We start from the raw sequence: 13468 nt of genomic DNA on the forward strand, positions 1-13468 counted from the left end.
ATGCTTAGCTCCAGGTCAATGTCTCAGCCCTGGAAACTGACAAGGGTGCAGTAAGCTACGGTTCAGGACGCTGTGCGAACAAGCTCGAGTTCCGATGTTAAGGTTTTGAGCCGTCCTTACACCATTCTGAGGCTTTGAGGCTGTTCCTGCCGCTTGCAGTGAGCACGCTTGTTGAGAGTGTTGTCTGATCATACGGATATCTGTGGAGACATGTCACCTAGGTAAGGTTTGACTACCTTAGGTATGCTTGGCTTCTTGCCCTTTGGACGATATCACAATACTCTGCTCTTAGTCAGCGTCATTTCCCAAGACATACACCTCTTAGCTTATTAGCTTGTCTTTGCCTGTGTTATGGATTTTGAAGAGCTCTTGGGGCAGTAGATCTACCGACTTGGCCGGCAATCGCCACAACTCGACACGGAAGCCGAGGGAATCGGCTTACTTCCGGAAATCTCCCGTGGCTCTAGTGATGTGCAAGGTATAAAAATGAGAATTTGCTGAGCAAAGAAACTCTTCCTACGTTCATAAGGGATCGGAACTATTTTGATGCCCAAGTATTGGCTGCCACGCCGGTACGCTGGTCCCAGACTTTTGTTCATGTCCCTCAGACCCAAACCTACGAGTCCCAAAATTACACCGTACAGTATAGATATTATATTCACACCAACTGAGTAACTGAGTGAGTGGCTCAGGTCCATTGCCTTTTCCACAGCATCGCACCACCAACCACCAGCTACCTTCCGCCTCTTTCGCCGTCTTTTTTTTCCTTTCTCGCTTGCTGGCGCCGTTTCGGGGCTCCTTCCATATCTATTCAGTGGCAAAGTCCAACTTCAGTGGCAAAGTCCAACTCATGTTCGGGTTGAGTTGTCCAGTTTCGCCTCGACAGGCATGGCATGAAGGCCAGGGATGGACGTACACTCCGATGAATCCCTGAATGCTTATTAATAGGGGACTCTCCAAGATTTGAAAGGCCTTGATAAATACAGCTCGCCCTAAAGGTTTTACGATGAGGGAGGTAAAAGTTATTAGAATACCTATTTTAGAATATTAGAGGCTTTTCTCCTTCTTAGAAATACCTATTAAAGGCTTTCCCTAGCTGTTGTATTTACTATGGTCTTTGCTATTTAAAGTATCTAGGTACCACGCCAACAAGCATTCACGGATTGGGTTGTATTATGTAGACAGTGCTAGTCTGATAGATGTATAACAAATTAACGCCTTGCATTCCATTGCTGAGATGGATTTATTTCGGGCTGCGCTACTACGGACGGTGGAGGTCGTTGCTGGCACCGCAGTGTCGGAGCGGCGGGTATGTTGTGCCGGTGCCCTGCCTAGGCAAAAACAATCTTGAATCAGCCCGGGGCAGTCAAGATTCGACCGACGCAACGCGAGGGCAGCGACGGCGGTGGAGGGACGACGGCTGCACAGCGAGTGAGGCGAGGGCAGTGCCCTTTTGGTACCTATATTATAGTCGCATCATGTTTGAGAGGGAAGGAGCAATCTAACCCAAGCTCCCGTAGATATGAGGTGATAGCGAAAGAGCCACTGGCATCGATGTGATGGTCGCTTGAAGGGCGCTTTCTGTCGGGCAAACTGAATGTCCAGGATGATGATACCTACGAATATCTGTTTTGGTTTTGACAAGTCAAAATTGCGGTAAGTAAGGTATTTATGATTTGCGAGGCTGTCCTACTTCGGCATCCGTCGTAATCACGCGCAGCAGCAGCAGCATCAACATGCACACATGCAGCAGAGGCAACGGCTCTCTGAACCTTTCTAAATGCGGCTCTATGCCGCGGGAAGGCAAACCTAAGGTGCCTTAACTAGTAGGTACCTTACCTAGGTACCTTACTTCCTAGAACTTGTAGTAAAGGCGCTCACTCACTATCTCCACTTCCTCACCTAGAACTAGTAGGTTGGTGCCTAGGTACCTATTTTGTCGCATCACCGGTGACGGCCCCAATTTGCACCGTCTTACCTACCATTGGATGATGCACCAAAGGCGACCGACCAGCCTTCCTCAGTCCTTAGCAATCCGCGACCATTCTTTCCAGGACAGGCGGGCCGAAGAGGGCGCGCCTCAGCCAACCCAACTACCTAAGGTGGCTGCCGGTACCTACTATAGTTACGAGGAATGCGTTCGACATTTTTTGTCCAACGCTAGTACTTGAGGTAGCAGGCGAGGCTGCTGCTCCCGAGCCGTCTCGTAGCTCCGGTCCAACACACCACAGCCTTCTCGCGGTTCGCAGCATAGAGCCCAATTCGGTAAAGACCCATATCAGGGGCTTGTCGACACACATCTTCCAATGCAAGGAGGGACCAGGTCGTCGACTGATGATAATTACCCATCTTTCCCCTTCAGCCGTAACTGTTGTGCTGGGCCGGGTCAAGAGTTAGATGGCATGTTGATCCGGCAGTACGCGTAGGTAACTCGGTGGCTCAGTCGCAATGAGGGAAGAACGTGACAGTTGAGATTGACTACGGTACGGTATAGAAAGAGTATGATGCTGTGCCCTCCTTTGTTTCTCCTATTGTCTCGTTTCCCTCGTCCAGGTACAATTCGGTTTCTCGGCTCTGCACTGGCAGACAACTTGCCGTGCTCAACATGTCTCCGCTACCCGCCGTCCAACTCAAGACCCTTCTCGTTTTTGTGTTGTTGACGCTGACCTCAGCCGTTCTCGCAGGCTTACCCCTGGCCCAGAAGCCACTCTGCAAAGCCATCCCGGGAACCCCTGACTGGCCGTCGGCCGAGTCGTGGAACCGTCTCAATGAGTCAACTGGGGGACGACTGCTTCGGCCGCCTCCTCCTGGAGCTGTCTGCCATCCCGGACAGCCAACCTACGACGCCGCCAAATGCCCCACTGTCCTCGACGGCTGGTCAACATTCGATTTCTACCAGGCCGATCCCATCTCGACAGACTGGAACCAGTGGGACAACGACTCCTGCCTTCCTCAACAGGCTGATCCGTGCAGCGGTTAGGGATATCCTGTCTTCGTCATAAACGCTACTACCCCGGAATATATCAAGCTGGGCGTAAACTTTAGTAAGTACTTATGCTGCAGCGTTGTACGCTTACCGTCAAAACTCTCGGTCAGGTGCTAATGACCGTGCTAACAAGACGGGACTGCCTAGCCAACAGCGAGTGAACACAACATCAGACTGGTTGTCAAAAGTTCCGGCCATGACTACCTGGGTCGCTCAGTGGCACCCAATTCGCTGTCCATCTGGGTCCACCACCTGGAAGGCCTCGAGACACATAGTTCATTTCGTCCCAAGAGCTGCAACGTCAATATCGAAACCTCCGCCGTTACCACCGGCGCCGGCTCTCAGATGTTTGAGCTCTACAGCGCACTTGACGCTTCGAACCAGACAATAGTCGGCGGGAACGGGAGGATGGTTTCCCTGGGTGGCTAACTTACAGGCGGCGGACATAGCATGCCCGCTCCCCGATATGGCCTCGCTGCGGACCAGGTCCTTGAAATAGAGCTGGTTACTCCTACTAGGGACATCGTGACTGTAAACGAATGTCAGAATCAAGACCTGCTCTGGGCAATGCGAGGAGTAAGGCTGGCCTTTGTTTTCTCCCATCTCTTCCTTAATATTTCCTGCCTTTCATTCTTTGGGGACCTGTTTTTGCTAACCGTCTCATATTCGCACAGGGAGGAGGCTCAACCTTTGGTATACTTACATCCGTAACCATGAAGACGTTCCCAAGCCCTCAGATTGCCGCCACGTCACTCTACGTCACTACACCCGACACCACCAGTCCATATATCTTCGACGTCGTCGCCTATGTACTCGCGCAGTATCCGTCCTTGTCCGACCGCGGCGTGTCGGGGTACTCGTTCTTCTTCCAAGCCCTGCCAAACCTTTTTGACGGCGGCGCGACCACTGTCGGCGGCATTTACATGCAAATGAATCTCCAAGACAGCACAGTCGAGGCGATGGCGCAACTCCGAGAGCCAATCTTCTAGCACATCAACTCCACGTAGCCCGGCTTTCATGCTGGCTTCACATCTAAAAATTACGTGTCGTTCAATAGCTAGTTTCTAGACTACTTCGAGGTGGCCGAGGCCGGGGTGGATAGGCTCGTCGGCTCCAGGCTTCTCGGCGCAGATGTTCTAACTACCAACATCACCCTAAACGCCGAGGTGTTCAAGTGATTCGCGATTAGTGATGCTGGTACTGCTTATTTGGTGTCCGGGAAGGATGTCAAAAATGTCCAGCCTCGCGGCGACGGCAATGCCGTCCTACCAGCTTGGAGATGGAATACGTCCACGCAGGTACGTAGCTGCATCAGCCCCAAGGAGAGAGCAGCTTGCTCTGTTTTGAGGATGCTGGGGCTGGCGCCGGTGCGGAAACTTTATCTAACGTCTGCACGGCATGTGCATGCGTCGCAGTTCTAGGGCAAAAGTTTGAACCCCTAAACGCAACCGCCCGAGCTGAAGCATTCGAATTAGTCAACTATGCTCTCGATCCCAAGATCAAATGCATAGATCCTCACTTTTGGCCTAATTAACGTCCAGGCCGACCCTAAAGAGCCTGGCTAGCAGCGCTAGTTCTAGGGGAGTCACTACGGCCGCCTGTATGTAGTTTTTCTTTTCATATTCCACAGCCCTTTTCCCAACCCAAGCAGCTGCGCTTTTAACCAGCCACTAACACCCGACTCCCAACCAACACATCAGTGTCTACATCAAACGCGCCATCGACCCTGAAGACGTACTATGGTGCAATCAATCCATGTGTAGGCAACGAGAGATGGAAGGAGGTAGGGGACCAACTCTGCTAGGCGTGAGAAACGCTTCAGTAAGCCGCATGTACTGTAACCGATATCTGTGTCGTATACCTTGGTCTACCTTGGCCGAAACCTAGCTGTATCGCTCAAATACCTACCTAGGTAAAATAGACGCATCGGCCGAACGTGAAAAGGCTTCAACCCTTTCGCGAACGAAGCAACAGGGCTCAAGAGGACAAAGCCAAGGCCGAGTGCCGGCCTGCCTAGTCCCTCGAACTGACACGGGAATTATTGTAATGCGCATTCTTATAAGATACGAGGTGGTTTTCCACATGGTAATAGCCAAAAGGCCACAAATACAGACCTTTTCCTGTTCTCAGATGTGTCAATTGATAGACGATCTCAAACTTTGGAAGCAACATCCCCCGAAATAAGAGAAAGAGAAGAAAGGCAAAAACCGTCTTGAAGATTTAATTGACAACTTATTTACCAAGTGCCCTTTTTATACTCTTCAGTAGAAAACAAGACCCGAAGAAAGAAAGGAGACAGGTCAGAAAAATATGAGGAAAGAGGAAAGGGCAAGTTGTAGAGAAAGCAGAAACCGGGAACATGGAGAAAGAATCTCACAAATGTATCCCGAGAATATAAAAGGTCTAACTACATTCCTAATCATTCTCAATCATAACCTTCTATGCTACCCCTACTAGCGTGCTGCCCCCTGGCCCCCCTCTTACCTCTCTCGAGCTCCACCAATACACCCCTAATACACACTGCTATAGCGACCGCGGTACACACGTGGTGTTTCTTCTGCTCTCACAGGACCAATGCGTCTAGATATCTACAAGAAACCCCTGAGCTAGTCGATACTCTTGGGAGGCTAGCTCCCTGCCGTCATCGGAAACTCTTGGATAAGAATGAATACTATGTGTTTCAACCAACCAAACTGCATGCTTTCAAATAAATGCCCCTGTCTCGTCACTGCTAACGATCCTCTGTAAACCGCTAATTCGGTTGTAACCCCCTCTATACACGTCGCGCCCGTCATCGTCGTCTTCTGTAGAAGTGCTGCTGTTGTTTCTGTGATCACTGTGCTGTCTTGTAGAGACTGATCCAAACTGTCGCTGGACCGCCGCTGTCAGACCGGGACTGGAGGCCACCGAAGGAGTGGCGGAACGAGCCGTTTGAGCTGTTGCGACAAACTTCAAGGGGGGAGGGGCCACCCCCCTGAGGGGACTCTTCAAGGGAATAGGGGGCGCACCAGTTGGACTATCATTCTCCAAGAGCGGCCTACCTCCAGACGGGGGGGTGATTCTTTTGACTGAGCGTTGCAGTGGCGATAGCTTCACAACGTTTGGCTCTACAACTGCCAAAGGTGTTGTCGGCAGCGTCGGTTTATGCGTGGGGGGTTCAAATACGTCGAACTCTTCATCGTCATAATCATCAAATATCTGTGCAGGCTCTCGAACATGGCCACTGGTGAAGCTTTTCGGCATGGTTGGTAAGGCAAACTCTACCTCAGACCGACTCGAAGCCATGGGAGATTGTTCCATCTTGGCTACGTTGGCGGATAGCCAAGTTTTCCAGTCAATCGAGCTTACTGAGGAATCGGTGCGGTAACCAGCAGGTTGATATGTGAGCCGGATGCCCCCAGGAGTGTTTGCGTCTCGAGCTGTGGTCAGGGGTCCCAAATTCGGCCTCGTCTCTGCCGCGTCTTGCCCATCTGAAGAGTAGACACTCTCAGAATAGTCCATATTATTAGCAGGTTCAGAGTCAGTATTTTGATACTGGCCAGTCCCGCGGACCTGGGTGTCGCAATCCGAACTATGGGCATCTGAGGGATTCTGCCGTGGTTCTATGATCTGCTCTTCCTCCTCAATAGACTTCCGCAGAGCCCGACGGAATGGGCTCGTTGTTCTGAAGAGGTGCGAAGTGGGACTTCCAAAGAATGCCGAACTGCGATCCTGGAAAGACCTGAGCTCGTCGTATGGGGAGCCAAGAGCCGCAGAGGGAGTCTCGTCGTTGTTGTCTCCTGCGGTTTTGGCTGAACTTGCGGTACAATTCGAAGCAGATCTTGGACGAGCAGCCCTGAACGCGGCGCAGAGTCCTTTTACTTCTCTCTTAGCTGGTTCCAAACCAAAACGGCGCGCGCTCGGTGCCACGGGAGATCCTGTTCTGAATCGCCCAATTTGCCCGCCTCGGTGGTCAAGAAGTTTGTATGGTTTTGGACTACGTGTAGGGGTTATGGCTGGATCAGATGCATGGAAGTTTTGGTGGGAAGCAACGCATCTAATGGTCTTTGGAGTGTTGCTTGGAGGCTTGCCAAGAGATTCGCTAGACGCCGTAGCACGAAGACAATGTGAGCCATCAGCACGGGGGTGGGACTTCTGGTCCAGGGTATCTGAAAGTTGCTTGCTGATTGCATTTGATCGTTTTATAAGTGCGGAGTAGATACGCTGGCTGTCTATAGTTGGTCCTGACATAGGTTTGCCGTTGTTGTTGTCATGCTGTTGGAAAAGTTGCGTCCCAAGGGCTTTTCTCGGGAAAGAGGGTGACGGGGCATGCGTGCCATGTTCTGTGATAATAGAAAGGCGTTGTCTTTCCCACTCCCTCCACTGTTGCTGTTGCTGACTAGTCAATGTACTGGGCCCGGAATTCGTCCAGCTTGTCAGCGACTTGTCATCAGATACTTTCCGCTCTCGTTCACTCCTCAGGCTCTCTACACTTCCTCTATTGGAATGGAGGAGATTTGCGGGTACTGTCTGGAGTGATGGCATCTTTGCCGGAACCCTGTGGATAGAGCCCCAGTCTCCGACAATACAAGTCTCGTGCCCGGCATCTGAGGATAGCAACGACCCGCATCGCTCGGTAGCATAAGTTCTCTGGGCATCAATGTGCTGGTCCGGGAGCGACGGAGGCTGGTCTTCAGACTTGGAGAGACTGAAGAATGTTTTTAGTTTTGTCTTGAGAGATTTCGATACTTTTCTGGCCTTCGTCTTAAATCCTTCATCCTTGGTCGGGGGGTAGTGGGAGTAGCAGCGGGCGCTCCGGAGTCATCAACTGAGTTGCTACAGCGTAGAGACTTGGGAATCCCAGGCTCATTCCGTCGGCTTCTTGAACCGAAGAACCCAGGTAATCTGTTCACATGTTGTGGGGTTACTCGCCCTCCTGTTTGAAGCTCTTCCTCAGGGAGCAAAGGCGGACCGGCCAGGGGATGACCTGCACTGTGGCCATCTCGACTAGTGCTGGTCCTCGATCGAATGTTGCGGCTTCTGAGAAAACTCATTGACTTTGGGGCCCGTAGCAAAGGAGAGGGAGTTGAATTGTTTTCCACCTCCGAGTCAAACCGAAGTATTCTGCGAGTTTTTGATGTTGGTGATTGGCTGTCACTTGGGGGTTGCGCATCCAGAAATGAAAGGGAGCCGTCCTGGCTTCTCCTGGCACCATGGCCCTCGGAGGCGAACATCGACCTGGACCTACGAAGACGGCGGTACGAGGATGGAGCGGATGCTATATCATCTTCAGGCGTGTATTGCTGGTCCCCATTCAACAGGGAATCGAGATATTCAGCGGCAAAGCCAGACAGCGGGATGGGAGGCGGTTTTCTGTGCGGCTGACTTGGCTCGCCGAGTTGCCGTATTCCAAAGTCACCACCGTCGTCACCCAAGACATAGCTCCGCGAGCTGTTGGTATCGAAGTTTTCCTGCAGCCGGACACATTGAGGGTCCGGATCCCAAGAGCTGCGTTCAGAATAGACACCAGATCTCCGGCCAGTCCTTCGCTCGACAGAACACGGGCCCATAAAGCGGACGCTCTGTCTGCGGCGGAGGGTTTGGCTGCTCTCACGACCGTGGCACGGTGTACCGGCGTCATCTTCTCCCAGGCCATTTATGCTTGTCTGTGGGCGCCGGGGGGACGAGTCTGGCGTCGGGGGGAACAGCGACATGTCTGCCTTTTCGCGGCCTTGGGCTCGAGCATATGCCTGGCAGGCCGCAGCCTGGGCGTCCCGGTGCGCCACAACCGGGTCGATGTGCTCGAGATGCACGCTATGCACAGACGAGGTGGACTTGCGGTGTTTGATATCCGATTTGGACTTGGTGCTATGCCGGTGACGCAGCATTAGACCGATCGAAGGACTGACTCCGAAGCGCTCGCGAGAACCGTGATCTCAAGGAACCGATAGGGGGAAGGGGATTACATTAATCGTCGTAAATCTGCGTAGCTAACCGAAATGTCTGGCGGAATGAGATATTCAAACTGGCAACTCTTGGATGGCTGGAGGCCGTTGAGCTGCTCCAGAATCCAGACAACGGGACTTCAAGTTGACAGACGCAAGACGCCCGAGGGGGTTTGGGGGGCACCATCACGACTGCCATTACAACTATGTGAAGTGGGAAGTGGGAAGGAAGGTGCGTACCAGGTACCCGAGGTTTATATCACAGAGGGAAAGTGCGAGCGAGACACCGAAGGTGCACAGTACACCATAGGGGCCGGGCCGTAAACTCGAAAGCGAAAATAAGCTGTCTCTTGTGTATGGACCGAGTGAATGTGACTACCGATACGAAATGCGGACCATCCCAACCCTAGAATCTGTATCACATATCACGCATACAGTACAAGGAAACTCCGTAGGTTGCAAAATGCTTGCCCATACCGTATACAAAAAATAAAACGAAAAAGGCAAGGAAATGGGTAAGATACCTATGCCAGCCCCATTACCGTCGGGTAATTGAAACTGCACTTCGCTGACGGCGATATCTATACGCCAACGCTGACTCAAGCAGCCACCTCCTTGAAGAACGCCTCCAGTTCCTCATCAACCACGTCGTGGATCTTTTGCGAGATCTTCTCGGCCTTGGACGAGAACGAAGACGCACCCTTGACAACTTCACCAGAGATGACCTTGTAGTCGTGCTCAATAAGCTTCTCAAGCTCCGAAACCTTGGAGCTTAGGTTAGCCTTCTCCGACGAGGGCTTGGCAGTGTAGCCGCCTGCCTCGACGATGGCAGTGTAGTTGTCGCAACCACCGCCGTTCCAGGCAAGAAGGTTGGGGGTGTCCTTGGGGATGTCGGTAAGAGCATCGACAGTCGCAATCTTGAGGAGCGTAGACTTGAGCTTGGCGGGGGTGATAGGGGCAAGAGAGTACTCCGAGTCCGTGGCGGGCTGGAGCGACAGGTAGTAGGCGAGCAGACCACAGATGTGGGGAGACGCCATCGAGGTACCCGAGATGGTGTTGGTGGCGTACTTGCTGCCAATCCAGGTGGAGAGAATGCTCAGGCCGGGGGCGAAGATGTCAGTGCACTTGCCGTAGTTGGAGAAGTAGGCACGGCTGTCGTCCAGAGCAGAAGCGCCAACAGTGACGGCCTTCTCGGCGGCAGCGGGGGAGTAGTTGCAGGCATCGGCATTGTCATTTCCAGCAGCAACGGCGAAGTGGATGCCGGCGTCGACGGCAGCATTCACAACCTCATCGAGAGCCCGGGTCTTGCCACCACCAAGTGACATATTGGCGACGGAGCCCTTGAAGCCCTTGCGCTTGCCAGCCTTGGCAGCCTTAACGTTGCTCGCGTGCTCGGTAGCCGCCCATTCAACACCAGCGACGACATCAGCCATGGTACCAGATCCGTTGGAACGGAGAACCTTAACGGCGTAGACGTTGGCCTTCTTCGCAACTCCGTACTTCTTGCCGGCAATGGTGCCAGAGCAATGGGTTCCGTGCCCATTACCATCAACATCGGCGTCACCCTGGGGGATGGTCTTGCCCCACTTGGCACGACCCTCGAAGTCGACGTGCTCAGTGTTGGTACCAGTGTCAATAACGTAGGCATCAACGCCCTCGCCACCGTCGGCAGCATAGAGGTAGCTTGTGAAGGTACCCCAGCTCAGGCGATCACGGTGGGAGACACGAGCTAGGCCCCAGGGTGCCGACTTCTCGGTCTCGCCCTCGCAGCTCTCCTCCTTCTGAACACGCATGGTATGGACGATGGTGTCCCGCTCAATGTATTCAACCTGAGCGGAATGTATCAGCATCTTGTTAAGGGCGCCAGGGTGTTCCTGCTAAAGGATGCAGTCAGATGCTTACATCGGGGTGATTCCGGACTTGCTCGATGGTTTCCTCATCGAAATGCCCCGAGTAACCCATGAAGCCCTGGCCAATCTTGTAGGTGTGCTTGAGGCCACGGAAGACATCATCGACCAGGGAGCTCTGGCCCCGCTTTCGCAGGTCCATGCGCTCATTCTCACGCGATGCGTGAATCTGCTGAATCCAGCTCTGGTGGTTTGAGGCGGAGGACTCGGTTACGTGCTTCTTGAACTTGACGATGTACGAGTTGGGAATAACCTCGGCGTTGGAGGCAGAAAGAATGGGCGCTGCATCGCCATGAATGGACTCATGGCTGAAAGATGGGGCCGCCGCAGCGCACGCTGCCAGCGAGAGGGCGATAAGGCCTCTCATTCTGAAACGAAGGGAAGGAGCGAAGTCGATTAGCCTGCGACTTCGGTAAAATGGGCAAGTAAAAAAGAGACTCGAAGAATTGAAGACCAGCTACGATGCCTTCTTCGATGACTTGGGTACGCTGCGATGCGAGACTGATGGGGGCTGGGAGGATGGGGATGGTGGGAGAGGAAGAAGGTTGGCGAGCTCGGTAACGGGGCAGCTGCGTCCTGATAAAGAGGCGGACGGATGCGTAAGACAAACGCCATGCGGTTGCCTCAGGGAACCTTTCTAGCCTAGTGGGCAGGGTGTAGGCCAAAGGCCTAGTGGCCGGCTGCTAACTAGATACGGTCTAGTGAAAGGCGGAGCAGCCAATAGTATGACTCTCCTGCTCGGCTCCACTGAGGCAACTGAAGCCGACCGGCCACTCAGCCCTCCACCGATAAGGAGTGGATAGTTATGCTTTACATATCAGTGGCACTAGTTGTCGAAGCCTGAATCGACTCTCAAAGTGTATTGGTATTACATCTTACATACTGTAACTATAATCTGCGGCATTCGTGGATGACTGGAGGCGCCAGATGCCCGTTATCGCAGGCGGCAACCGACGGCACAGGCGGACGTTGGGGATGGCGTTGGGGAGTGACCAAACGGGAGGGAGGGGCAACCAGGGCAGATGGAAGGCTGCCCGTAGGCTGGAACGAGATCGTCAGCGCCGGCAACCAGCCGCCGCCTGCCTTAGTGTCGAATTACCCTTGAATCGAACCCTACCTCCAGGCTGATTCGTCGAAGCTCAACAGCTCAGAGCTCTAGGATCCTGCACAGTTTGCTTGCTTGCCTGCTTGCAAGGCAGAGCTGCCTGCCTGCTGGCACGAGGCTTCAGTTGCAGATGGCTTTTGGCTGTCGACGGCCAACGAGCCTCGCCAGTGCACAGCTGCAAAGCGCCCACGACATGGAAGTGGATAGCCTCAGTTCCGTAGGTAATGCCCCTGTCCGCACGTCACGCATCATGCTCTCTGACTCGCCAAGTCCGGCGGGGAAGAGCTCCACCCCAGATGTGGCAGGTGGTCATGAACACTACCCGCGTGCCACCGCCTCGGAGCTTCTGAGTCAACTGCTTGCAATGCTCCATACTTTGCCCACTTTGCCTTGGTGAAGCGCTTGGGTTTGCTATATACAAAGCTACTGTAATAAAGACCTGGTCTGCTGCCACTCGCGTAACGAAACAGAAAGATAAGATAATTTCTATGATTGACTTTGAGAAGCGTAACGCGGAAAGGCGAATAAGTTCTAAATGAAGAGCACGAACCTAACCTTGCAGATTACATTATCCCGTGTTCAGCTGATGCTAACAGCGACCTTGCAGCGACTTTGCCGCGACTTTGCTCAACGGATGGTTTGGTTTGAACGAGAATGGATCATAATAGTACAATAATGCACAGTATCCAATATGACACAGAGGACATGGAGCACCAAATAAGGCACGGAATACGGATAGAATTGCACAATCCCGGAAACGTATCCAGCCACTAGCCTACGTACTGGGAAGGTAAATCAGTGGAAAATGAGATACATTCTTGCCCGTCCGTATCACCTGCTCGGAGTCCCTTCTTCGGAGACCAACGAAGTGGGGGTTACTTATCGGCTGTTTCACCTGCAAACAACTTGCAGCATGACCGCTGTTATCGCAAAATGCTCTTCTAATGCAACGCCATATCTGGTTGCTTGGTTCGAGGGTGCTGTGGAAGCGGAAACGTATTCGGGATTACCTTGCTGAGTTCATTCATGTTATTCTCAGCGTTATTGGCTCGGGTACCTTGAGCCGGAACTATCAACATCCTAGCCTCGAAACCTTCAAGGGGTAAAGTGTTTACAATTGACTTTACGAGCGGACTTGTCCCTCAGGAGTGACTTTGGTGCAGCGGTCGCCTCCAATCCAGATATACAAACCTAATTCCCCAAACTTGCAAATTCTGAGATAAGTTAACGCCAGTTGGGTCACCGGACGAACTTCGAGGGCCTAGGTTGAGAACAAAATCGTGTTAACGGAGATGGGAAAGAGCCTATCAGGCGTAAACCGAATCAACAATCGGACTTCAGACGATCGGTCATAGCGGAGCTGGAGATGAAGTTCAGATGGTAGCTATCAAGGGCCGCAAGGATTACTGCAACGATTTACACTGTAAGGTCTGGGTACTGGGTGAACGGGACGGCACGCAGTCTACGGCAAAGCGCCCTCCGCAGACGTGTGCCGCAAAATGTTAGATAGGTTCGTGAGAAAAATAAGTGTAGTTTCTGCAAGATA

General features: G+C 52.7%; 3 protein-coding genes across 3 annotated transcripts; 1 reads left to right on the plus strand and 2 right to left on the minus strand.

The window, feature by feature from the left end:
- Positions 1-2605: 2605 nt before the first annotated feature.
- On the plus strand, positions 2606-4520 carry B0T26DRAFT_744309 (uncharacterized protein; the record flags this gene model as incomplete). The annotated part of the gene is made up of 7 exons (XM_060444400.1): positions 2606-2975; positions 3141-3397; positions 3473-3562; positions 3661-3936; positions 4048-4152; positions 4210-4288; positions 4402-4520. The coding sequence occupies 7 exons, from the start codon at positions 2606-2608 to the stop codon at positions 4518-4520; spliced, it is 1296 nt and encodes a 431-aa protein (XP_060290369.1).
- A 1107-nt stretch (positions 4521-5627) lies between these two features.
- B0T26DRAFT_744310 (uncharacterized protein) lies at positions 5628-8853 on the minus strand (the record flags this gene model as incomplete). The annotated part of the gene is made up of 5 exons (XM_060444401.1): positions 5628-5657; positions 5843-6930; positions 6967-7148; positions 7215-7744; positions 7795-8853. The coding sequence occupies 5 exons, from the start codon at positions 8851-8853 to the stop codon at positions 5628-5630; spliced, it is 2889 nt and encodes a 962-aa protein (XP_060290370.1).
- Positions 8854-9509: 656 nt separating this feature from the next.
- On the minus strand, positions 9510-11184 carry B0T26DRAFT_757052 (serine protease; the record flags this gene model as incomplete). The annotated part of the gene is made up of 2 exons (XM_060446197.1): positions 9510-10739; positions 10813-11184. The coding sequence occupies 2 exons, from the start codon at positions 11182-11184 to the stop codon at positions 9510-9512; spliced, it is 1602 nt and encodes a 533-aa protein (XP_060290371.1).
- Between the last annotated feature and the right edge of the window lie 2284 nt (positions 11185-13468).

This window comes from Lasiosphaeria miniovina (assembly GCF_030549165.1).
Source record: "Lasiosphaeria miniovina strain SMH2392-1A chromosome Unknown B0T26scaffold_8, whole genome shotgun sequence".
NCBI classification, from domain to species: domain Eukaryota; kingdom Fungi; phylum Ascomycota; class Sordariomycetes; order Sordariales; family Lasiosphaeriaceae; genus Lasiosphaeria; species Lasiosphaeria miniovina.